We start from the raw sequence: 26907 nt of genomic DNA, 5'->3' as shown, positions 1-26907 counted from the left end.
GGGTTGCTGACTCCCACCTAGAGTCCCAACGTGGACATCCACTGCCCTAGCCTCGAAGAACATGACATGCCCATCGCAACGGTTCAAGAAGCTCCTCAATTGGAGTCCGAACGCAAAAGTTATGATCAAAAACATACCCGGGGGTCTCCACGTCCCATGTCTCCTCGTCCGCCGAGGTCTCCCGCCCATCATGCCTCCCGTGACGCCTCCTGCACCCAAGCGCCCAAGCACCTCCTTGGACGTTCACCTCGTTTCCCCTCTCTTTCGCATGCGCTCAACCCACCCCGTGTGTGAGTGCCAACAAGAAAACCAAGGGGACAAAGAACGGAACAGAAGAATGTTTATATTCACAAAACGTGCCAAAAATGTCCGCACGTGTTACACTGTCCGAGAGCACCACCTCCCATATACTCTTGCCGGTTGGATGGAGCTTGAAGTCCCTTTCAAGCATTATAGAAGTTGAGAACCGTGTCGCGATAGTTATCAATCATAAATGCCTCCAGAATCCACCTGCATTCTGTCATGGGCCCACCTTTAAACTTAACATAGAATTCTACTCTATCCAGTACCATTCTGTATTTCAAAATTGCCTCCGGCTCATATGGTGGGCTTAAAGTGTTAGAGAATGATGAGGGGACTTTCCTACCAAACTTATTATCTGTATAGAAACAACCCAACAACTATACATGGAAAGCATTGTGAATGGTGACCTCCGTCGGTAGTTTCAGTTTATAGGTCACCTCATTAAGCGCGTACATTACTTTATACGGTCCATAGAACCGATGATTGAATTTCGATGTCATGTTCTGCGGAAGCTTCATGTTGCGAGAGCTCACAAGTACTAGGTCGCCAGCGAAGAACTCCACGTGCTTGCGCTTCTTATCATGGTACTTCTTCATGACTACTTTACTCTTTTGCAAGCTTTCCTTTCCAATTTTCAACCTCTCTTACCATCGATTCAAGAACTCCTATGCATCGAGATCATCCACCTTTAGAACCTCTGAAGCAAGAGCCACTGGTGTGTGAACTTCTTTACATGTTGCCAGTTCAAATGGCGTGAAGCCCCTGCTTTGATGCACCGTGTTGTTGTAGTGAAACTCAAGAATGTCCAAGTGCAACGCCCAATCTTTTTGGTCCACCTGAACATAGTTGCGCAAAAAGTCCTCCGCAGTTTAATTTATCTTTTCAGTCTGTCCATCAGACTAAGCGTGATACGATGAGCTGAAACGGAACTGTCTCTCCAATATCTTGAAGAGTGGAGTTCACATGTCACTTAGAAACCTAGAGTCCCGATCAGAGACGATTGTGAGGGGCAACCCATGGTACTTGAAAATATGCGTGAAGTACAAATGGGCTACATGTTTCACAGTGATGGGCGATTTGATTGGAATGAAGTGGGCCTACTTAGAGAAGTAGTCTACCACCACCATGATCGCGGTGTAGCCATGAGAGTTGGGGAGCGAAGTCATGAAATCCATGCTCACCACATCCCATGGTCTTGATGGAACATGCATGGTCTGCAACTTGCCTACCCTTTTGGTTCGGTCGGCCTTCACAAACTGACAAGGGGGACATGTGCGCACCTACTCCACTACGTCTTCGCGCATGCTGGGCCAGAAGAACATTTGACGCATCCGCTCAAGTGTCTTATTCCGCCCTGTATGTCCTGCAAGCTTACAGTCATGGCACTCCCATAACAAAGCTTTCTTCAGAGCCAAGTCATCCGGTATGTACAAGCGGTTCTAATAAACATAGAACAACCCATTTTCCTCATTGTATATTCTCCAAGGGACGGCGCCATGCTTCACGTCTTGAAGCAATTTCTGAGATTCCGCATCTCATTCCATGGCCTCCTTGATCCACTCCATGAGAGACCCTTTGATAATGCTAATCGCCATCAGCTCCGCTTTCCTACTCAATGCGTCCGGCATTGCGATTGCCTTCCCTGGCTTGTGCTCGGTCGTGATATCAAACTCTGCCAAGAAGTCCTACCACCGTGCTTGCTTAGCAGATAGTTTTGGTTGGGTTCGAAAGTACTTCAGCAAAATGTTATCGGTTCACACTTGGTGTGCTTGTCCTGCACGTAGTGTTTCCATTTCCTAAGACATTCCACCACTGCCAACGTTTCTTTTTCATGCGTCGTCCATCGACGCTCTGTTGCATCCAGCTTCCAAGATTCATAAGCCACCGGACGCCCATCCTGCATGAGCACCCCTCCTAGAGCAAAGTCTGACGCATCTCTGTGTATTTCAAATGGTTTGCAAACTCTGGGAGTTTCAACACCGGCGACGCGATCATGATCTCCTTCATCTCTCCAAATACCTTACTGCATTCAGGGTTCCAATCGAACTTCTCCTCCTTTTGTAGTAGATCATTTATAGGAGCTGCAACTCTGCTATATTCCTTTACAAATCTCCTGTTGAAGTTACACAATCCAAGAAACTCTGTACTCCACGTACTTTTCTTGGCACCTCCTAGTCTTTCACTGCCTCAATCTTGGATGGGTCCATTTTGATCCTATCTTTTCCCACCATGAGCCCCAGGAAATCTAACTCGCTTACCCCAAACTTGCACTTCTCGCGCTTGGCGAACAACTTGTGCTCCCGAAGAGTTTAGTAAACACCTTCCGCAGATGTTCTTGATGTTCTTCCATCATTTTACTGAACATCAATATATCGTCAGTGTAAACGATGACAAAGTCATCCAGGTACTCCCTAAAAATGTCATTCATCTTGGTGCAGAACGTGGCCGGAGCATTCTAAAGCCAATCGTAGCTCCCGTACCTAGTTCTGAAAGCCATCTTCTGAACATCTTCGTCTGCGATCCTTATCTAGTGTTATCCAGATCTTAGATCAATGCGGCTAAAGTACTTAGCCCCAACTAGCTGATCCATCAAGTCATCCAGTAGTGGCATTGGATACTTGATCTTGATGAATCCGCTCTCAACCAGCTCATTGAGTTGCCTCTTCAACTCGCTCAATTGATCATCATTCATTCGGTATGGCGCCTTTACTGGTGGCGCCTTGCCTAGAATCAACTCCATTCTGTGGTCGACATGCCTCCGCGACGGTAATCCTTTAGGAAGTTGATGCATTACAACGAATGCTACCTTTGCCATGGTCAGCCTCTACCATGCACATCATCAGTAGGTGCACCTCGTTTGACTTTCTTGTTCAATTGCTTCGCACTTATGAGTTTGTCAAAAGCCTTATTTACTACTCGGGTGGTTAAGTTCTGAGCCACCACTGGTTTCTTTCCATCGTTGAGAAGACCTTTAGCATCCTTGGGCGATACACCCGATCTGATGCATTTTACTTGGACTCCACGTCCTTGCATGTCTAGGATCAAGGAATCCACTACCTTGCCCATCATTGCGATCACAAACTTGTCCCACCATTCGATTCTGTATATTGCCTCATATGAATCCATGGGGACTACCAAGAAGTCCAATCTAGCATGAGACATTCCATGCTATCTTCACATAGTAATGTCTTCCGTACCCAAATGCCACCTGTATATCTGTTAGATCGGTCATTTTAATCTTCAGGCGCTTTGCTGTTTTTGGGGTGATCATTACTCTTTGAGGGACGTCGTTCATCCGTCCATCAACATAGATATTGGGTATGCATGTTGCCACTCTTGCGGCCATGCATCTCGCACTTACTCTGCATGCTCTTATCCTGGGCTGTTCATCTAGTCTCGTGTGCATCTCCGTCAGCAACACTGCTATAGACTTGAGCTCACCTTGAAGCTTTCTTATAGTGGGGTTCCCCCGCTCGATCTTCTTGTTCAGATGCTTCTACATGGGTGTGGTCGAGTCTCCCTCATCATCGGTCTTCCCCTTGCCCTTTTCCACTAGTTTTACAGGCTCGGGCTCACCACCCAACCGTGACATCTACGGGATGTGATCCCGAATCAGAAGATGTCCCCCCGAGCCACGAGCTGAGCTACTGGCACGAACTCCCAATCAGATCCCGACCAGCCTGGTGTCCCATACCACCAGGTGGCGCTGTGAAGCCCTGGATCTACCACTGGGCCTTGGGCTACGCTAAGATGCAGGCGCGCGTCCGCGACACAATCCAGGATCAGACCTAGCACCTGGGAACGAGACTTGCTCCCAACTGCACACTGAGAACTGAACCCCCTGGGCCTCTTTTATAGACTCGGGCCCCGGCGCCAAAAATAGCGAAGACCTATAAATAGTTCATACCCTTGCCACTCAACCCGAGAATCAAGCCTGCCTAGCTCTAAGCCTCCCCAGGCTAACCTGAGCTAGTTCTGTGTAACTAGTACACGTCAGATATACTGCTCTTCCGCCGGAATCTCAGGCTCCCTTTCAGCACGTTTGGGCTTCGTCATCCTTTCCTGTCGATCAAAACTAGCAAAGGCTTGCGCCTCTGCACCGCCTCTCACGCAAGGATAAACCTGACGGTCTAGGACTCTCAACTCTTTCTCTAGTGTTGCCCAAAACTAGCTCTGATATCAAGTATAAGATGCCGGTCCCGAGAGATAGCCGAATCTCAAGATGCTAGCCTACGACCCGAATGCAAGTCTCCGAATCCCGCCTTGGACGCGTCGTGGTATCTACTGGTTGTGTCACGAATCCTTGTCACGCCACCGTCCTATCAAGCCGATTCCTAAGATGGTTTGTTGCCGAGGGATTACGAACCTTAGCGAAATGCCCTTGTGGCCGACTCTCCGTCTGGCCGAGGACTAGCCTACGCAACTAGGTCCTCACAATCCGAATGTTGCAACGAAATCTAGGTAGCCTCTCAAGGCTGGAGCCATCCTATCCGTAAGCTCGAACACGAAGAGTTCGTCGTGCCCTACGCAACGGCGTAGGTCTCGTCCCGATCCGAGTTTGTATCCAAAAGTTGCGTAAGAATCGACGTGCAGCATTGTCAATCCCCCGTACGGGATTATCAAAGAGTCCTCTTGAAGCGCGAGTCTTTTCGTCCCCTTTTCCTATAAGAGTAGTCGAAAGACCCTTCATCAAATGACACATACTCCTTCACTGGTTCTGGGCCACCATCTGATCGTCACTCATCGACTTCATGTACCTCGTGCAGCATGGTCAATTCACTTAGACAGGATTATCCAAGAGTCGTCTTCTTGAAGTGCGAGCCTTTTCATCCCCTTTTCCTGTAAGAGTAGTCAGAAGACCCTTCATCAAAGGACATAGACTCCTTCACTGGTTCTGGGCCACGATCTGAAATGTCATCGTCACTCGTTGACTTCGTGTACCTCGGACTCTTCGGGTTGTACGGCTCCACCTCTGCAACCACGATCTCCTGTGACACCTGCACCTGGACCTTGCGTACTGGTGACTTTGGCAGCTTTGAGATCACTCTCAACATGGTGCAACGTACCGTGTTCACCCTCACAAGTATATGAGGTGACTCGGGTGCGCACAATTGCCGATTATTTTGCAGGATGTCTTTCGCATCCGACATCAATCTCTGAGCATGCATCGCCTTCATCCGCGATTACTTTGAAGACTTAGCTGTCTCTCTCGAAGAATCACGTGCGTAATAATCTTGCCCGCACTCGTAACAACCGCCTTTTGACATTGGGGGCTTGACGGCTCCAGATAGTGGCGGAAACTAAAAAAACGGTACAACTTCTTAGACCGCTTCAACAGTACAACTTAGACCGCACTGATATTTACAACTCAATGCACTCAATAACAAAATTGAAATATTTACAAGGCGCCATGACCGTCACTATGAACTGCCGCCTCGGGTAACCCGGCTATAACACACACTCTAACATTGCACATCACACTAACCTAGAATTCGCACCTAACGTGAAGATTCGGCATTACCTGCTTGACTTGTGACTAGCTCACTTGTGCGTAAGAATGGACGTGGCAGCATGGTCGATCCCACCGAACAGGATTATCGAAGAGTCATTCTCTTGGAACGCGAGTCTTTTCGTCTCCTTTTATTAGAAGAGTAGTCGGAATATCCTTCATTAAAGGACACAAACTCCTTCACTCCTTCTGGGGCGTCATCTGACATGCCGTCGTCATTGGTCAGCTTCGTGTACCTCGGACTCTTCCGGTTGTACGGCTCCACGTCCGGAACCACGATCTCCAATGACACATGCACCTGGATCTTGGATACTGGCAGCTTTGGCGGCTTTGGGACCGCCCTCAACATAATGCAACGTACCGTGTTCACCCTCGCAAGTACGTGAGGTGACTCAAGTCCGCACAGTAGCTTATTATTTTTCAGATCGTCTTCCGCATCCGACCTCATTCCATGAGCATGCATTGCCATCATTTGCGATGACTTTGAAGACTTAGCTGCCTTTCTTGGATAATCATGTGTGTAATGATCATGCCCGCACTCGTAACAATGACTCTGGAATCTCAGGAACATTCGACGCGCTACCACTCCTTGTGATCTTGCAACCATACTATCGCCACCCCATGCTTAGCCACACCACACACACCACATAGGAAGCACGAGACCTACCATATGATGTCCAACCCACTCCAGACCTCATACACACACCTCGTCTCACCACTTGCTATTCAATGACGTTGTTTGCCTTGGCTTCCCCCGCACTTGGACACTCAACACCATCACCCCCATCCACAAGGTAGGGGATCCCATCGACCCGAGTAACTACAGGACTATCATGATTGGACATGTGATGTCCAAGATCTATGCAGCTGTATTGGATGCATCGGTCAGCCTGTTCGCAGAGATGAGAGGGCTCAAAGCAGAGGGTCACGCCGGTTTCAGGCGAGACCATGGGAGTATGGATCACATACTCACACTCAGGAGTGTCATTAAGGAGGCCAGATCACGGAAGGAGAGGGTATACTGTTGCTTTGTGGATTTCCGCAAAGCCTTTGACACAGTACCTCGAGCTCGTCTTATCACACGCCTACAAACACTGGGATTTGATCAGAAGATCATCTGGGCAATCATGGCACTGTATGAGAGAGTCTCAGGCCGAGTTTGTACAGGCGCAAGTTGGACAGATGAGATCCTGAGTACCATAGGGGTCAAACACGGTTGTCCCTTATCACCGACCCCGTTTGGCTTCTACATCAATGAGCTTGAGACTTTCATGGGGACGTTCGGAGGGACCGGTTGCTCACTTGCCGGGATCATCATCAGGATTCTTCTTTATGCAGATGACGTGGCACTCTTGTCGTCCACACCTGAGGGGCTCCAGCGACACCTGGATGCACTGCAGGCTTTTTGTTTATCCCATGATTTGGAGGTCAACCTTGGCAAGACCAAGGTCATGATCTTTAACACCTCTTGAGCAAACATGCAACGGAAACAGTTTACTTTTACTTTGGGTGGGTCACCAATTGAGATCGTATCCTCATACACTTACTTGGGGGTCATCTTCTCCAGCCCGATCTTCACGATGAGACCAGCGATGCAGGCCAGACTGAGCAGGGGATACGCCTCGCTGGCTCGGCTAGAGAGACAGTGCTTTCACTCCCACTTCCAAGACCCTCGGACCAAGGCTCTTCTCTTCGACTCCTTGGTCCGACCAACCGGTATGTATAGCAGCCCTTGTTGGGAGCCTGACATGTCAGAGATAGAGTGGACACGGGTGGAGCACTTGCAGATCCTCATGCTCTCACGGATGATCTAGGGGAAACCGTCTGTACCACATCACATCATTCAGGCCGAGTTTGGTGCCTCTCACCATCACATATCTACACCGGGTTAGATCATATGGGGACTGCACATCAGGGAGACAGAGGTTGCCATGGTTGGCTCTCGATTCCTCCATGAGGTTGGCAGCAGAGGGAGACGAGCGATGCTGGTATGCACGGACTCACAGATGGTTTGTGAGACTAGGGTTCCACATCGATAGGATACCTCCTTTTCAGTATAGTTTAGATGCCCCTCCGGTACTCCCACCCACCATCTCGCTTGGGCCACATACCAACCAGGTCATTCGAGAGAATCTCCTGCAGCTACACACCTTTAGGACCTGGTTGGAGCCGAGGGAGCTTCCAGTGAAGATGAGTTTCTACAGAGATTACTATCTTCACATATAGCATAAATAACAAGATATTTATGGACATGTTTCTAAAGAAGTTTAAATTACTATAAATAAGTATTAACTTGGCCTTATATATCACTCTCATAAAATACATGTAATATTTAATACTATATATGCAAGATTATATAACCCCGTAGATGTGCTCAAATAGGGTGTTCCAATCAATTTAAGTGGTTGAACAACTATATTTGGACATTGGATGTGAAAGTTATGTCACTTTTAAAAGTGTTGTCCAAGGTAGTTTTGCCAACGAAACTACCTTGGAAGACCTACTTCAAAGGGGTTTCGTGTTAGAATTATTATTATATTCTAGCAGTGACCAATGTAATGTAATAAGTAGGTTAGGGGCACTTTTTCCTCATTAGAGGGTTTTTCCCCTAACCACAGTTAGTTCACTAACTACGATTAGTGAAGGATAAGGTTTTGTCACTTAGACAAAACCTTTCCCTCTTCTTGTATTACTTACTTCATCTATTGCAAACCGACGTTCAGCTCTCTTGCTCTCTCACTCTCCTCTTTCTGACATTTGGTATCAGAGCAGCAAGACCCTGCTCCTAGCTTTCTGCCCAGCTCCCTTCTCCTTGCCCGCAAGCTCTTCCTGCTCCAACCACCCTGCTCGCAGCTCCCATCCGTACAATCTGTATGGACTGATTCCGTACAGCCATATAGCAGCCCACGCTGCTGTCTGTACGCCCGTACTAGCGACGAAGCTCCAGCCATACAACTTGTCGTACATCAGCCCGTGAACAGGCCCGTACAACTTTTGTGGGATGTTTCGTACGTCTGTACCATGCCCAGCTGCCCTGCGCCGTACTGCAGTTCCTACGCAGTACTAGTCATGCACCATCCGTACTTGCAAGTGTACATGTGCGCACAAGCAACCGTACAACGTCCATACGCTGTACAGATTCCGAGTTTGCTGTCCGTAAATCCGCCCGTACAGCCACACATGCAGTCAGTACCTGCCATCCGTACAGTACCTGTGATGACTATACGTATTGTCCTGCGTCAGCCAGCCGTACAGAGCCGTACAGTCCTGCATCAGCCAGCCGTACATCCATTCAACACCAGCCGTACTTCTGTACAGCAGCAGCCCGTACAATTATCTGCCGTACAATTGTACGGACTGTCAATCGTGTCGTTGCTGTCCGTACAGGATACATCTGTTTTCGCTGATTCCTACAATTCTGTCCTAGCAGATTTTGTTTCAAAGCAGATTTTCTTTCCAGACTATTTGCAAGCAACTCTGCATTTCAATTTGGGCAGGCTGATTTGAGAAGAAAGTTGAGCATTTTCTTAAATTTGGGGCTTTTGTCAAACTGCCCCAAGTTGTGCTCAGTTTCATTTTGAAGCTTGGAGCTTCTATCCATTTTTGGGAACACATTGCAAGCAAATTGCAAAGATTGTCCAAGAATTTGGGGCTTTTGCAAGAGATACTATTTGGGTGAAATTTGGCTCAATTTCAGCTCAGAATTTGGGGCTTTGAGTTTTGCACTGCAATTTCTTGCATCTTTTGACTTTCAAGCAATTTGCCCTCTTCTGGATGCAATTTCCCTGAAGAAATTGGGGCTAATGGCATTCTGATGCAATTTGGCAGTGTACAAGCATTTTGAGACTGTTGCAGGCAATTGTGGACTCATTTTGAGTGACATTGCAGACATTGGCAAATTCTGCAGTGTTTTTTTGTTTTTTTGGAAGTTTTGGAGAGATTTGCAGGATAATTGAAGTGCATTCTGAGCCTTTGACAGGCTGTGACAGTATTTATCACTGTGGGCATATTTTTTCTTTGCATATTTTTTCTTTCAGATTTTACTTGTGCATTTTATATCCCAGGAAGGGATTTCACTTGGTCAGTCTGCTGTATTTTTTAGATTATCTGGTGAAAATGGCTCAGAACAACTCAAATGAGGTGTTCGGGGTTCTCACACAAGAGGATAAGTTGGATGGCACCAACTACTCCTTGTGGAGTTTCATGGTTCGCAATATCTTGGTTGGCAGACATCCTTGGGATTATGTCAATGGAGATGAAGCAAGACCAGAACAATGACTACACCTATCACTCCTACAGCTGAAGGCAGGGGTAGAGGTAAAAATGCAGCACAGGTGGTTGGAGCAGCCGCTCCAGGAGCTCCCACAGCAGAGCAAAAAAGGTGGGACTCTAGAGATGCACAAGCTCTTTCAGTAATTTCTCTTTCTGTCAAGAGGTTCATTATACCTCATATTCGGTCATGCAAGACATCAATGGCAGCTTGGGAGATACTAGAGAGTATGTTTGCAGCAAGAAATGATGCCAGGGTTTCCTTTCTGAAGTGAGAACTTTCCCATACACATATGGAGGAGGGAGATTCCATGAATTCTCACCTCACAAAGCTTCAGGACCTCAGGGAACAATTGCTGAATATTGATCAAGTCATTCCGGATTTAGAGATGATCACCACCACTCTGAACTCTCTTCCTAAGTCCTATCTCGGTTTCCACACCTCGCTGAATTTGTCATTGAGGGGGGGCAGTAATCCTCTCTCCTTTCACGAGTTGATAGGACTTCTGTTGCAAGAGGAACAAACTTGCAGAAATATGGCAACCCGGGCTCTCCAAATTCAAGCCCAAGGGTACAGGGCAGCAAAAGCCCCATGCCAATCAGCCCACATATCAGCATAAAGCTGATTCTGGACAGCCTTCTTATAAGGCAAAGGGTGATACAAATAAGTAGAAAAAGAAGGGCATCTGTCATTATTGCAAGAAACCAGGTCATTATATTCGAGAGTGCAAAAAGCGCATAGCCAAAGAGAAGAAAAGGGATTCCGGTATGGCTGTGTCAGATGCATCAGTTCCACATTCTCATGATGGAGGAGATGTTGCAGCCAACTTTGTTGAAGAGCACTATGCCTTTCTGTCTTGCACTTCAGATTTTTCAGTGGGTAGTTCTGATATTACAGCCACTAATGATGATGACCCATATGCTTTCTTGACTTGCAGTTACGATCCTTCAAAGGATGAATGCTCCTTTAGTGTTGATGAGACACTTCATACTTGGTATTTTGACAGTGGTGCTTCAAAGCACATCACTTCCAAGAAGAGTCTGTTTGTAACTCTGCATTCTTCACCCACCAAGAAGAAGGTAACTTGTGCGAATAATTCTTCTTATTCAGCGTGTGGAGTGGGAGACATTATTCTCACATCCACTGATGGCACAGATTTCAGAATTTCAGATGTACTCTATGTGCCAGGGATAAAGAAGAATTTGCTTTCAGTTTCCTCACTCAATAGAGGAGGATTTCAGGTTGTTTTTTATGATGACAAGTGTGCAGTCAAAGACAAAGAAAATGACTATGCTTTGATGTTGTCTGGCACTTTGTATCGGGGTCTTTTTCAGCTTGATCTATATGAAAAAAGATCCCATCTTGCATTATCAATAAGCACTTCCACTGCTGCGATGCAGAATGTGGAGTTATGGCATGCCAGGTATGGGCACATGAACTATGGCAGCTTAATGACACTTCAGAGCCATGATATGGTTGATGCATTGCTTCCCTTGGAGTCGCCTCCTCCTCATGCATGTGAAGGATGCATTCTTGGCAAAATGCATAGACTTCCCTTCAAAAAGGATGGTGCAGTGAAAGCTACACGGAAATTACAGCTTATTCACAGTGATGTCTACGGTCCCATGAGGAAACCTGCTTTTGGGGGTTATCTCTATTTTTTTACAATCATAGATGACTTTACCAACTACACTTGGGTCTATGGTCTCAAGGAAAAATCAGAAGTGTTTATGCATTTCAAACACTTTGTGGCTATGGTTGAGAATGAGACACGACTCAAGGTGCAGACACTTCGAGCAGATCGAGGGGGGGAGTATATGTCTCATGAATTTGAGACATTTATGAAAGAAAAAGGCATCATGCATCAGCTTACAGTGAGGCTTACACCTCAACAGAATGGCAAAGCTGAGCGGAAGAATCGCACTACCATGGAGATGGATAGATGCATGCTCACAAGTAAGAGGTTGCCTCACAGGTTTTGGCTTGAAGGCCTCATGTGTGCCAACTATATTTTGAATCGGGCTCCTACAAAGGCTTTGAAGACAATCACTCCCTATGAGGCATGCATGGCATGGAAGAAAGCCTTTAGTAGACCATTTCAGATTTTTGGTTGTGTTGCATATGCCCACGTGCCTGTGGAGTTTAGACACAAGTTGTCAGATAAGGCACTCAAATGCATTTTTGTGGGATATAGTTCATAAAGCAAAGGCTATCGTCTCTACAATCCTACTACACGCAAGATTTTTGTTAGTAGAGATGTTATATTCTTTGAAAATTCTGCACATACACATGCTGAATTTCAAATTCCAGCCTCTTCAGATGATGTGTTTAAGGGGATGCTTCCTATAGCATTTGGTTCCCCTGCTGAAACTCAGAATTTACAGCAACCTCCGCCAGATCCACATGTATAGATTCAGTCCCAGCTGAATTAGTACAATCTCAGGGTGTGGATGAAGTTGTCCAGCAAGAAATTCAAGAGATACACGCAGCCAAAACAGTCCCGCATTGATTGCTTCAGACTCTCAGGGAGAGTAAGCTTGAAGCTCCATTGCCTGGCAGGACTCATAGTGCAGTAAGGCACATGGGGGGGGCTCTTTCAGTTGAATCAGCTTATGCAGGTACTCTTCTTGATGGAGACATTTGAAGAAGCAAAGGATAATGTGCATTGGATGAATGCCATGCACGATGAATTGCAGTCCATTCATAAAAATCAGACTTGGGATGTCGTGGATTTGCCACCAGGTAAGAATGCCATAGGTACACGTTGGGTTTTCAAAGTCAAAAGAAAGCTAGATGGGTTCATTGATCGGCACAAGGCAAGGCTGGTTGCAAAAGGATATGCTCAGAAAAAGGGCATAGATTATGAGAAGACTTCTGCTCCTACATCCAAAATGACCACCATCAGGTCAGTTATAGCAATGGCTGCAAATTTGGAATGGAATGTTCATCGGTTGGACATTAAAACCGCTGTCCTTAATGGAGACTTGTTGGAAGAGGTTTATGTCAAACAACCTCCAAGCTTTGAAATTTCAGGTAATGCACAACATGTATGCAAGCTGAATAAAGCTTTGTATGGGCTGAAACAAGCCCCACGTGCATGGTATGCCAAAATTGATGCCTTTCTAAAGGGGCTGCACGATAGTCCAACTGAGAGCACCCTCTACATCAAGAAGGATGGGGGGGATATTTTGGTCATCATTCTTTATGTAGATGACATGCTGCTCATTGGATCAAATGACTAAGTAATTGCAGATTTCAAAGTCCAATTGAAAGCTACATTTGATATGTCAAAACTTGGGCTTGTTACATTTCTTTTTGGGGATCCAGTTTATTCAAGAGAAACATGGCATTGTTATGTCTCAGTCCAAGTATGTTCAAAAACTCTTGGACAAATTCAAAAAGCATGATTGCAAGCCTATGTCCACTCCCATGGAGCTGGGGCTAAGCTTACAATGCATGATGCAGGTGGATCAATTGATGTCACACTCTATAGCCAAGCTGTTGGATGCCTCATTTATCTCTGCAATACACGAGCTGATACTCCTTTTGGTGATTGATCATTTCCTTGTACTGCACCACCACTGGATACACCCACTATGGTAGGCACATGCTCATGCTGAGCAGCCTCATTGTTGTCATGTAACGATCCCTCAACACAAGTGGCACACTTGGGAGCCATGGTGATTGTCACAGAAGAAAGGAGCTGAAATGTAGCTACCCTTCTCCATAAAAAGTCCCACTCTGGCAGACAATGCTGCCCCCACAAGCAAGTACGCATGTAGTGCAAGAAAGGAAGTAGATAGGTAGAAGTAAATGCTGATGCAATAGCACCTGATGCTGGTGTGTACCACACAGAGGAAATGTTGATATAGAAGCTCGAGAGGAAGCTCGGTGAAGAGGCTTCGAAACGGAGCTGAAATGAGCCCAAACGGCGCTGTGGAAGGCCTTGAAAAGAGGCTGGAAAAAGCCCTTTCCTTTTTTTTTTTTGGGGGGGGGGGGGGTCCCTAAGTCACACATTTAGGACTCCTAACCCAGGACAGCTAAGACACTTAAGACACAAGGTAGTTGAACCTAATCCAATCTAACACGTAACATAACCTTGGTTACCTTAACTCAGCTCAGTATCTAACCTAGCCTAACCCCAACTACTAACCTATCCAACCAAATAGACTAACCTAACCCCCACCCAACTAGATTAACCCTACTAGGAATTAATTTTAAAAATTTTGTAAGGCTTCTTGCAAGAGTAGGCAACGAGATGCCAAAAATCCATGCAGGCAGCATAGCGCCACAACGGCGCAGCATAAGCAATTATGGTCGAGTTGGGCGTTCACGACAGAACGGGTCTTGCAGAAGGGGTTTGATAACCTGTGTGGAAGCCTTGAAGGGAGGCGAGTGGCCAGGCAGATGGATTCAATGCAGATGTTGGCAAGGTGAGTGGCAACAAAGGTTCGGGTGGTGGATTCATTTCCACCACAACGGTGCAAGATAAGCGGGACTGCTAGATAAAGCGCAATACCCAATTCCTTGTGCGTGCTTGGTTACGTCCGGGTGGATTCTGAGTCGCGTAGCCTTTCTGTTTGTATGTATGTTGTAGATATTGTATAATCTGGCGTGTGGCGGTTGTAGGTGCCTTTGGTGGCCAATTTGCCAGTCGTCCCTCAACTCTTGGGTTTCACAGATGAGTTTGGTCATGGAAGTGGATCATCAATCGTGATAGTGGGCCGAAGCCGCTCCCATCTTGAGAGAGAGAGAGAGAGAGAGAGAGAGAGAGTTTATTAAAGTCTTCGGAAGACTGATGGGTCTACGAGATTGTGAGAAACCTGATACAAGCAAGCTGAAAGGGTGGAGCTCCTAACTGAGCATCAACACCCATGCAAAAAGCAAAAAGCTAAATGCTACATAGTCATATCGGAATAATCCTCAACATCATCAATATCATCCTCATCATCTGTCATCTGAATACAAAGTGAAATATGCTCCAGTGTCACGACTACGGTCTGCTCTCTCTCTCCTTGTCAAGGGTGAGGAAGCAGGAGCATGAAATCAGAGACAATGATGCCAATTGCCTGTGGGCGCAGTCCTACGCTGTCTCCTGGTCATGGCTCTAGGTCTAACAAGGGCGACAACGATTCCTATCAGCCGCGCTCCAACTTTGAACAAGAAGGGGATGTCCCCAAGTGTAATCTGTGTGTCAACCCTCTGCTTGAGCTATCGCGTCGCTGGCTCTAGGTCCCGATCATGTCAAGGGCCTATAGGGTGGGAGTTTGTATGATCCAACTGGAAAAACTCAGTAATCATGCTCTGAGAAGAGTCTACCAGGGTATGCTACTCCTCTGCGATCAAAGTACGCGCTCAAGGTGTCTGACTACCTCATGAATGAATGTAGACAATCATCTCTGATCTAGAAAAGTGAGGAAGCTAGATAACAACCTGGAGCTATCTCTGAATAAACAATGGAAGCACCCCCAAATCTCATAGTACACTGGGCATCTGAAAATGAAATGCTCCTCAGACTCAATCTCCTGTAGGTCACATAAGGTGCATATGCATCTCTCCCTCGGTAACCCCTCTGCCCGGCCACTCTTAATACAAAGTCTATGTGAAGAGACCCAAAACTGCCCAATAGAGATCCTCAATGAATGGGATAAATGAATCCGCGTATATCCTGGTGGGTCAATAAAGCCCTTTTGAGAGAGAGAGAGAGAGAGTCTGTAGGCCGCAAGGAGGAGGAAGCAGGAGGAGGGAGTAGATAGGATTAGATATCACATCAAAAGGTACAATGAGGGGTGGATGGAGACTTATATAGTCTCTCCACATTTCCCACCTAAACAGGCCACTAAATTAGTCCTTTTCCCGCCTTCATTACACTAGGGACCCCATCAAATAGTCCACTATACTTGTCTCCCCACCATGTGGGAAACAATTGAGGTCTCTAGATAATGGCCATTGCTGAAGACCATTTACAAACGATCATGTACCGCTCCCATCTCCAGTAGGTCACACCCATACCCCGTCACGTGTGGTACGTTATCGAAGTGCCTCACTATCCCAAGCTCTATTAGATCCACCTCTGGTACTCTGACGAGATCAAATCCGAAATCTAGTAGGCCCGCCTGCCTACTCCCTGTGAGTGTGTTGAAATCATCTAGAAGGAGGGTCTCCCCGTACTTGAAGAAGTCCAAGATGTCATCGTCTATCGTCTCATATGGGCTATAGCCCTCCGCGGAGTGACCTTATGCACATAGGACGATGTATCAGAAGGGAAGTAAGACACTACAATGAAGATCATGTGTGCTGTCATGCCCAATTTCAGTACTCGTATCCACATATGGTGCATGCTTCTCCTTCTGCACCACATATATGAGTGGCCCCAGGTGTGATCTAAAAGGAATGCTACCTCGTACCCCAGTATCCTTCCTGTGGGTAGATTCCCAGGCGTATCCAGTCACTATGGGTAGCCCCCTCTCAAGGCACTCAGTATAAAAGAAAACATATCTACCAGTGTTAGGACTCTGAGAAACCCCCTAGATCAGATCATAGAGTATTGTTGCAATTCTACACAGCCATGTGCAATCTGTCCTACCCCGTCCATAGACTCACTGGCATGTGCTGTTTTCTCTCTTTCTACTCTTTCTCCTTTTCCCAGATCATCACCTTACAGTCTCTGCATGCAACCCATTTCCCTTCCTGTCTTGCTGCCATTGCTCGAATCCTCCCTTCTATGCTCTTGCTGCAAGAGTGTGAGGCCAACATGTAGGACAAATAAGTTATCTACAAATCTCCTAGCCTGACTAAGTTTATGAAGAACAATGTGACGAATATCCAGATTTGCATAATTTCTGATGCTAATTCTATATTCATCCCTCTATAGATTGTCCCTCTAAATATCCAGATTTGCATAATTTCTGATGCTTATTCTATACTCATCCATCTATAGATTGTCCCTCTAAACCCTTACCTGCTTGACATTAAGACTAGGATGCTCCTTGAAGCAATATAAGTCCCAAGGTTTCTGTCCGACACTTTCAAGCAGTCATAAAAGGGTGGCCCATTAGTGTTACAAGGGAGATAGGCAAAAACGATTCTTCATTTTAGAAGAGATTACAAGGGAGATGGGCGAAAAAGGTTTATAGAAAAAATGCATCTTCAAATAGGATGCATACCTTGGCACCATCTACAGAAATGACTGTCCCTGGTTCCACAGGTCCATCTAAGCATAGTCCCCAAAGATGTTGTTTTACACCATTGTACGTGATAAGCCTTGCAACTGTCTCTTGCCCAATGTAGCAGCCTAGACAGCAACACAAACATAAATGTATACATTAATAGACTGAATGAACACTAAACAGATAGCTAATAAAAATAAGGTGGAAATTTGAAAATTTGCACACCACAGCATCAGCAAAAAACTTGCAATGCCCTTCGTTATTGCAACCAGTTGGCTGTGTGTCATTACCTTTTGACAAAGATACAGTCTCCCACAAACCTGCCTCTAACACATTAAACTCATCAGTGAGTTCCTTTCCTGGTGCAGGACGTCCTGTAATCCAATGAGGGGACTTCAATGGCCATTTACAAGAAGAGCGCCAAGATATATATTATATGCTATTTCAAATGCTTTCAAATCTTAACATAGTATTTGACCATTACTGGAACAGGCCTCTTTTTGAATTGTAGCAACAACTTCACTTGAGCATCTCTTTTCTTTTTGTGCAGCACAATAAACCTTAATTACAAAGCCATGCAATATGTCTGTAGGGCATCTGAATTCAGACCATTTTGCTCCTAACCCTCCTGCCTGAACGCACTATGATTTGTTTATTCCATCTTGTCATTCGTATTACCTCTCCGATCACAGGCAAAATGACTGTTGACTCATGCTGCTCTGATAAAGAATTTGATGGGAGCACAATTGAGATTTCAGACAATTAATTCCAAAAAATCCAAGTGGAACGTGTTGATTGCTTCAGAGACAGTAGCCAGATGATACCGTTAACTACACCTCTAAAATGTTTCCTGATTAAAAGGCTGGTAAATATTTTGGGCTCAGCTTTATCTAGATCAAGCACTTCACAAGATCTGCTGTGCATATTTTTTATCATGACAGAGTGTATGCTCATGAAGAGTTTTGCCACCAAAAAGCTATCTTCAAAAGCTAAACATGCACTCATAGTATGTGAAGAGCAAACATCTACACGAAAAAACGATATACATACCAAGCTTGACAAATGCACTACTTAATCAGCTGCAAACCTTGAAGTATACGAAGATGCTCCCAACAGTCTGCACCCATGGGGACCGCACCAGCCTTTAACAGAGCCTCCCATACAAGGCCAGCAGTGGATGTTGACAACATCAATGAGTAGCCATTCTTAGAAAGTAAGTTACCTACTCCGACAGTTACTGGAGTTCCTTCTACCTGCGTGTGAAAATTTATCCAGAAAACAGGCTTTCAAAATGACACATTGCTATAAACAAATCACATGTAGCTCTTTCCTGATATTGCCATGTCCACTTAAACTCACAGCGTAGTGAAGATGAGTTCCATATGGTTTCCCAATTATTTCTTTCAAGTTCAGCTGCTCCATCAACTGTTGAAAAAAACTTCAGTACCAAAAGCACGTTAGAAACATGTGACTTAAATTTGCAGAAGAGATTCCTCATTCTGCAAATTACATAATTCTAACAGCCTAGCATAGCTGCATCGTCTGGAAAAATCCCCATACCGAGTCACTTTCTGGACCCATCAATGTAAAGAAGTAAGTTTTTTCTGTGATATCTTCAACTTCCACCTTATCCGCAAAAAATATGTACCTGACGTTACACACCCACCCAAAACCAGCAGTCTATAATACCAGATCAAGTGAGCTCTTTTTACAAATGGAGGCATTCCAAACAGCAAAACTGAAGTTGTAAAATGAATATACTAGTCATAACAAGGATGAATTTATGATTTGCCAAAATCCATAACCAGCAATTACTCTCCCCCTCAAGTCTCATCCAGGATCACCAACAAGACTCACAACGCTTCCATATGCCATAGCATGTCTGATGCATGGATGCTGTCATGCATGAACTACAACAGGTGGTAGTGCTGTCCACCCCAATTTCCCCCTTGTCACTCCCTCCTCAAAAATCACCAACACACCTTCCTTCCTCTTACACTGGCTGCCTTGGCAGTCTGCAAGTTTGCATTTAACCCTTCACCAGCCCAACCTTTCCTTTCACCTTCCTGCTTCTTGTATGGCTGCTTCTCTCTGTCGGTGCAGGATTTCTCAGATGCGCACTCTTTTGCATTCCCTCCACTCACTCACTTGCCACCCCTCCCCTAAAACCTCATGAGCACATGGAACCCCTCCCCTCTCTTCTCATGTTATCATGGATGATTCATGGTAAGTCATCCGTTCCTCACCAGATCATTCAGGCTGAGTTTGGGTCACCCCCTTTACAGCTAGATGTTGCATTTCAGGTCATCACATATCTGTACCGAGTTAGGGAATATGGGGATTATACCTCGGGGCGTAGCAGGCTACCATGGATAGCTCTATCCTCTTCTATGGCACTTGCAGCAGGAGGAGACCAGAGATGCTGGTATGCACGTACAGAGAGATGGTTTGAGCGATTGGGGCTCCACATGGATAAACTACCTCCCTTCCAGTACATCATGGATGCTCCGTTTTCTCCCCTCTTATCATACGAGGTCAATCAAGTTATCCGTGAGGATCTACTACAGCTACACACATTTCCGACCTGGTTGGGACCGAGTGAACTCCCAGTGAAGCTTAGCTTCTACAGAGATCACTTCTTACATATTACTGTGGAGGGTTTCATTGACCCACCAGGATACACGCAGATTCACCTACCCCACTCGCTGAGGATCTCTCTTGGGCAGTTCCAAGTCTCTTCACACAGACTTCGCATCGAGAGCGGCAGAGCAGAGCGACTACCCAGGGAGAGGCGCATATGCACACTGTGTGACATGCAAGAGGTTGAGCCAGAGGAGCATTTCATCTTCAGGTGTCCGGTGTACTATGAGATCCGAGGGCATTTCCACTGCCTCTTGAAGGATAGTTATGGGATTCTGGCATGTTTCCTCTCCTACCCTTCACCAGCCCAACCTTTCCTTTCACCTTCATGCTTCTTGTATGGCTGCTTCTCTCTGTCGGTGCAGGATTTCTCAGATGCACACTCTTTTGCATTCCCTCCACTCACGCACTTGCCACCCCTCCCCTAAAACCTCATGAGCACATGGAACCCCTCCCCTCTCTTCTCATGTTATCACGGATGATTCGTGGTAAGTCATCCGTTCCTCACCAGATCATTCAAGCTGAGTTTGGGTCACCCCCTTTACAGCTAGATGCTACATTTCAGGTCATCACATATCTGTACCGAGTTAGGGAATATGGGGATTATACCTCAGGGCGTAGCAGGCTACCATGGATAGCTCTATCCTCTTCTATGGCACTTGCAGCAGGAGCAGACTAGAGGTGCTGGTATGCACGTACAGAGAGATGGTTTGAGCGATCAGGGCTCCACATGGATAGACTACCTCCCTTCCAATACAGCATGGATGCTTCGTTTTCTCCCCTCTTATCACATGAGGTCAACCAGGTTATCCGTGAGGATCTACTACAGCTACACACATTTCGGACCTGGTTGGGACCGAGTAAACTCCCAGTGAAGCTTAGCTTCTACAGAGATCACTTCTTACATATCACACCGGAGGGTTTCTTTGACCCACCAAGATACACACATATTCACCTACCCCACTCGCTGAGGATCTCTCTTGGGCAATTTCGGGTCTCTTCACACAAATCGGCAATTCTGGGTCTCTTCACACAAACTCCGCATCGAGAGCGGCAGAGCAGAGCAACTACCCAGGGAGAGCGCATATGCACACTGTGTGACATGCAGAAGGTTGAGATAGAGGAGCATTTCATCTTCAGGTGTCCTGTGTACTCTGAGATCCGAGGACGCTTCCACTGCCTCTTCAGGGATAGTTACGGGATTTTGGCCTGTTTCCTCTCCTACCCAGACCAACGGTGTTTGGCAGGTTTCATTCATAAGCACTTAGACACCGTGAGAGGATACTTTGAGCATGGAGACAGGAGCAGACTTCTTCCTCGGCTGATCCCTCTCACAGCTCTATCACGGAGTTCTTTCAGCTAGATCACATGGACCCCCACGAGACGAGGCCTCAACATGACCGTGACTCAGAGCCTGTGACCCGACAGCTCAAACAGCGGATCGACACACAGATCACACTCAGGGACATCCCCTCCTTTAGAGTCGGAGGCCGACCGATGGGGGTCACAATAGCCCTGGTCAGACGCAAAGCTACGACCAAGAGACATGCCAAGACCGCACCTCTGAGTGGCCGACAGCACTCTATTGCCGACTTCATGCCTCCACTGCCCCATCCATCCTGATATCTTGCTGCTGCCAATGACGATGATGATATCGATGACGATGCTCAGACTGATATATAGTCGACCATCGACATGACTATGTTGTACTTAGGACTTAGTACTGTTATTCTGCATTTTTGCATTTTGCATTGGTACGGATGCTCATTTAGTAGCTCCACTACCACAGCTTGTTGTATCAGGATTTTCATAGTCTCATAGACCCATCGGTCTTCTGAAGACTTTAATAAACTTTCTTTCTTTCTTTCATGTCCTTCCTCTGGAGGGTCTACAACAAGGTAAGACCTCATCTCCCCTTCATTTCATATGCTTTCTCCTATCTGCTCTGCTCATCTCCTGCTTTTTGTTTTCCCATTTGTGATGTGCAGTGCTGTTTCATGTTCTCCCAATTGGAGGCCAAACAAGGTCGATGATAATTGGACAACCTTGTTTGACCCCAATAGTGCTCATAATCTCCTCTGTGCACCTTGCACCTCTTCGAACCTTGCCTCAGTCTCTCTCATAAAGTGCCATGAATGCCCAGATAATTTCCTTTTCATACCCCAACCCTTGCAAACGTTTGATGAGGCGAGCTCTCAGTACTATGTCAAAAGCTTTGTGGAAATCCACATAGCAATAATAAACCCTCTGTCTCCGTGCTATGGCCTCCTCAAAAAATATGTGAGTGAGTATGTAGCCTAGAGTCCTGTTATCGGTCCGGGAGCCTACCTGTTACTCGGCTCAGAGTCCCTAGAGCTGTAGAGCACTAATGCATAGACCTTGGACATGACATGTCCAACCATAATGATCCTCATGGGATCCTCTGCCTTGTGAATGGGAGAAATAGAGTTAAGAATGCTGGTGTGAGGAGAAACTGATGCAGACCACTTCGTTAAAACGCTTTGCTAGGCTAGGGTATACAGTATTTATTCCTAGGCAATGAATTCAGTATTTAGGCCCTCATGATCTACCCACATGTCTTGTCTGCAGAGACTTGGGATATCCCAACCTCATCTAAATCAACATCTAGAAATAAGATAGAATCATCACGAAAAACTAGAAGAGATACCTAATGTGTGTCCATCCTCACATTGAATCCCCAACAAGAAGAGCTTCCCCACGGCTTGAGAAATCCATGATGTCCAGGTAGAGGGCAAAGAGTGAGGTCTCAGGAGGGAAGTAACACGCTGCAATAAAGAGGTCCTCTTGGAATGGGCGTTGGATTTGAATCCATAGAAATATGGCATGTGTATCTCGCCTCTGTGTCGGGACGTCTGTATTCACTGACTACAAGCAAATTGCACTCTGGGCTCTGATGAGTCTTTCTATAAAAGGCTATATCTCGTGTGGTATAAGACTCCAAGAAATTCCCTGGCTCTGACCAAAGGACACCATTATAGTTCCAAACAATGCACGTCCAGGTCTCAACACTGAGTCTCGTAGACCCTGCCCCCCTACGTAGGGGAGCCACCAAAGTCGAGGGCCTATCAAGATCTATTCGTCTCAAACCTCAAACCTCCCTCCTTGCGGGCAATGTTCCGCTGTTGTAGTAGGGTGCTCTCCTCTACCTGCAGAGGGGTGACGTCCTCATCCAAGTAGATCTCGGTGTGATCCCGTGATGCTAGTCGCTTGCGTAGTACTGCAAGGCGAGTCTGGGTGTCCCGTGTCCAAAAAGCAGATGATGAGGAGTAGCTCTAGGTTTGGGTCTCGTCCTACATACTAAGCTCCCTCAATACCATGCTCTAAAACTCCAAGGGTGGAGACCACGAAGTTATTAATATCCGATGGAGGCTGTGCGGGGATCCGGACTCTGATGTTGAGAGCCTTACTAGCTCTTTGCTAAGCCTCATGAATGGTGGCTGAAACGATGGCCTTGGTAAGCTCCCATTTCACAAACGTCCACCCATGTGTAAGTCTCTGCAATAGCCATCTGCATAGTGGCTACGTGTGACTCTAATGTTGGCCTACTACTCGGGGCGATTGCTACGGCTGCCACTTCCTCAAGGAACTGCAATATCTCCTAACCAAGGCTGTGGATGAGTCGATCCTACTCCATCTCTCATGTGCAGAGATGGTGAACCTTCATAATGATATGCTACCATGCCTCAGGTGGGATCGTGTGTGTCCAGAGTGACGGGTATAGGTTGGGTAATAGGGACTTAGTAATAAGGGGTCATTGAGTGATGGGGGGAGTAGACATAGTAGCATGAGACTGAGAGTAGTGAGGAGATATCTAAAAAGTAGATGGGGCAAGTCCGGTGGTAGAAAGAAAGAAAGTAAGTTTATTGAATTCTTCGGAAGACTGTTGGGTCTATGAGATTGTGAAAATCCTGGTACAAACGAGCTATGAGTGTGGAGCTACTAAACGAGCATCCACACCAATGCAAAGTGCACAAAATACAAAATGATAGTACTAAGTGCAACATAGCCATGTCAATGGTGGACTACATCATCATCATCATCATCATCATCATCATCATCAAGACATCATGGTGGGTGGGGGCAATGGAGGCATGAAATCGGCGATAGAGTGTTTTCGGCTGCTCATGGGTGTGGCCCTGTGACATCTCCTGGTCATAGCTCTGCGCCTAGCAAGGGTTACAGCAACACTTGTCGGCCAGGCTCCGACTCTGAACAAAGAGGGGATATCCCCAAGGGTAATCTGTGCGTCAACCCTCTGTCTGAGCTGTCGAGTCACTGCCTCTGGGTCACGATCATGTCGAGGCCTCGTATCGTGGGGTCCGTGTGATTTGGCAAGAAGGACTCCGTGATAGAGCTCTGAGATGGGTCTACCAAGGAAGAAGTCTGCTCCTGTCTCCATGATCGATGTAGCCTCTCGTGGTGCTTGACTACCTCATGAATGAAGGCCACTAAGCATCTCTAGTCTGAATAGGAGAGGAATCGAGACAAAACCCCAGAGCTATCTCTGAAGAGACAGTAGAAACGCCCTCGGATCTCATAGTAAACTGGACACTTAAAGATGAAGTGCTCTTTCGTCTCAACCTCATGTGTGTCACATAATGTGCATATGCAGCTCTCCCTGGGTAGGCCCTCTGTCTGCCGCTCTCAATACGAAGTCTATGTAAAGAGACTCAAAACTGCCCAATAGAGATTCTCAATGAGTGGGGTAATTGGATCTGCGTGTATCCTCGTGAGTCAATGAACCCTCCTTTGTGATATGCAAGCAATGATCTCTGTAGAAGCTGAGCTTCACTGAAAGCTCGCTCAGTCCCAACCAGGTCCGGAATGTGTGTAGCTGTAAGAGATCCTCACAGATTATCTGGTTGACCTCGTGTGACAGGAGGGGTGAAAACGGAGCGTCCATACTGTACTGAAAGAGAGGGAGTCTATCCAGTCGCTCAAACCATCTCTTTGTGCGTGCATACCAGCATATCTGGTCACCTCCTGAGAGTGCCATAGAGGAGGACAATGCTAGCCATGGTAGTCTGCTGCGCCAAGAAGCTTAATCCCCATACTCCTTGACTCAATACATTTACGTGATGACCTGAAATGCAGCATCTAGTTGTAATGCGGATGACCCAAACTCAGCTTGAATGATCTGGTGCGGAACGGTGGCTTACCGCGAATCATCCGGAGAACCTGTAGCCACTTCACACGAGCCCACTCTATATCCGACAAGTCTGGCCCCCAACAAGTGCTGCCATACATCCCCACTGAGCGGACCAAGGAGTCAAGAAGCAACCCCTTGGTCTGTGGATCCTGAAAGTGCGAGTGGAAGCACTGCTTCTCTAGTCTGGAAAATGAAGTGTATCCCCTGTCCAGGTGGGCCTCCATCGCGGGTCTCATAGTGAAGATGGGTCCAGAGAAGACAACCCCAAGATACCTATATCACAAAACTGTCTCAACAGGTGACCTATCAAACGTGAACTCCTCCTGGTGCATGGCGGCCCAAGATGTATTGAAGATCATAACCTTGGTTTTACCAAGGTTGACCTTCAAATCATGAGAGACACAGAAAAACAGTAGTGCATCAAGGTGTCTTAGGAGCCCCTCTGCTGAAGAGGACAAAAGTGCCACGTCATCTGCAAACAGCAATATCTGGATCAGCGTGCTAGCAAGAGAGCATCCATCCCCCCCCATGCCTGCATCATTGTCTCGAGCTCATCAATGTAGAGGCCAAACAAGATAGGTGATAAAGGACACCCTTGTTTGATCCCAATAGTGCTCATGATCTCATCTGTCCACCCAGACCCTGCCCAGAGTCTACCTGAGACTCTCGTAAAGTGCTATGATAGCCCAAATTACCTCCTGGTCATAAATCCAAATCTCGTAGGTGCCTGAGGAGGCGCGCTCTCGGAACCATATCAAATGCTTTGCGGAAATCCACAAAGCAACAATAAACCCTTTGCTTCTGTGTCCTCGCCTCCTCGATAATACACCTAAGCGTGAGAATGTGATCCATGGTTCCATCATCACATCGGAATCCAACCTATTCTGCTGCTCTAAGACCTCGACACTCTGCAAATCAACTGACCTCAAAATTAAGCACTGATGCATAAATCTTGGACATGACATGTCCAATCCAAATGGTCATGTAATTCTCCGGGCTCATGGGATCCCCTGCTTTGTAGATGGGTGAAATAGTCTTAATGGTCCAGGTGCGTGAAAACTCCAAGAAAAGTTCAAACAACTTCATTAAAGAGCTTTGCTAAGATCAGTGCTAGGAGATTAATCCCATATGCACTGAACTTAGTACATAACCCCTCGTGATCCTTTGCTCGGCCATTATGAAGTTTCATTACGGCATCCTTCACTCCTCCCTTAGTAAAGAGGGTGCAAGATGTGGAGCGTGGCATATGTGAGAGGTCAGGAACTGGCTGATTTGGGATGTCATAAAGCATGCGTGCGTAGTTATATCAAACCTAAGTGTCAGTGAGTGGTGAGGGAGAACGTTGGTAGGACAAAATCTGTATTAAGTTTTTGAGCACTGTATATAGCTGTGGGTTAGGCACATAGTTGTACACATCTAGGGTAGATGTGGGCTTTCGGCATTTTTGGATTTTTCTTTCACAAGCATGATGGACTAATGTATAGTTTTTTGAGACAATAAAGTATGTTTTACAGGGACTTCATGGGAGATGATGAAATGCAATGTGGTTGTACCAGACCTCCAAAGCAAGGGTGTCCAGTATGTGGTCAAGTGAAATGTTTTTGGGCTCATGTAAATCAAGTCATGAAGGTTTCTTTTATTTTATTTTCCTGAGTCAATGTGCACTTGCATGTTACCGTAATTTAATATGTTTTGGTGCCCACGTCAAGGGTCTTTTCATGTGTGTGTACGGGCCCCGGGGGTGCATGCAAGCTTTAATGTGCGTGGGAATTGTGTGACTAAAGGTCCAAAATGTGCATTTAATGTGCCTTGGGGGAATATTTGCAAATTTTTTTTTCCCCCAGAA

General features: G+C 46.3%; 1 protein-coding gene across 3 annotated transcripts in view; it reads right to left on the bottom strand.

The window, feature by feature from the left end:
- The window catches only part of LOC147886581 (Glycine cleavage T-protein family), a 147244-nt gene that overhangs the window by 38144 nt on the left and 82193 nt on the right, over nucleotides 1-26907 (bottom strand). For all 3 annotated transcript variants that reach the window (XM_087395456.1, XM_087395457.1, XM_087395458.1), the window contains exons 7-11: nucleotides 18812-18899; nucleotides 18611-18676; nucleotides 18339-18504; nucleotides 17542-17625; nucleotides 17249-17376 (exon numbers count right to left, since the gene is read on the bottom strand). In XM_087395456.1, coding sequence (XP_087251582.1) covers nucleotides 17249-17376; nucleotides 17542-17625; nucleotides 18339-18504; nucleotides 18611-18676; nucleotides 18812-18899 — 532 coding nt within the window. The remainder of the gene's footprint in view (nucleotides 1-17248; nucleotides 17377-17541; nucleotides 17626-18338; nucleotides 18505-18610; nucleotides 18677-18811; nucleotides 18900-26907) is intronic.

The sequence above is a fragment of the Dipteris shenzhenensis genome, chromosome 24 (assembly GCF_047967505.1).
Source record: "Dipteris shenzhenensis isolate YYH24624 ecotype China chromosome 24, Dip_SZ_1.0, whole genome shotgun sequence".
Lineage (NCBI taxonomy): Eukaryota > Viridiplantae > Streptophyta > Polypodiopsida > Gleicheniales > Dipteridaceae > Dipteris > Dipteris shenzhenensis.
This window is presented reverse-complemented; position numbering and strand designations above follow the sequence as displayed.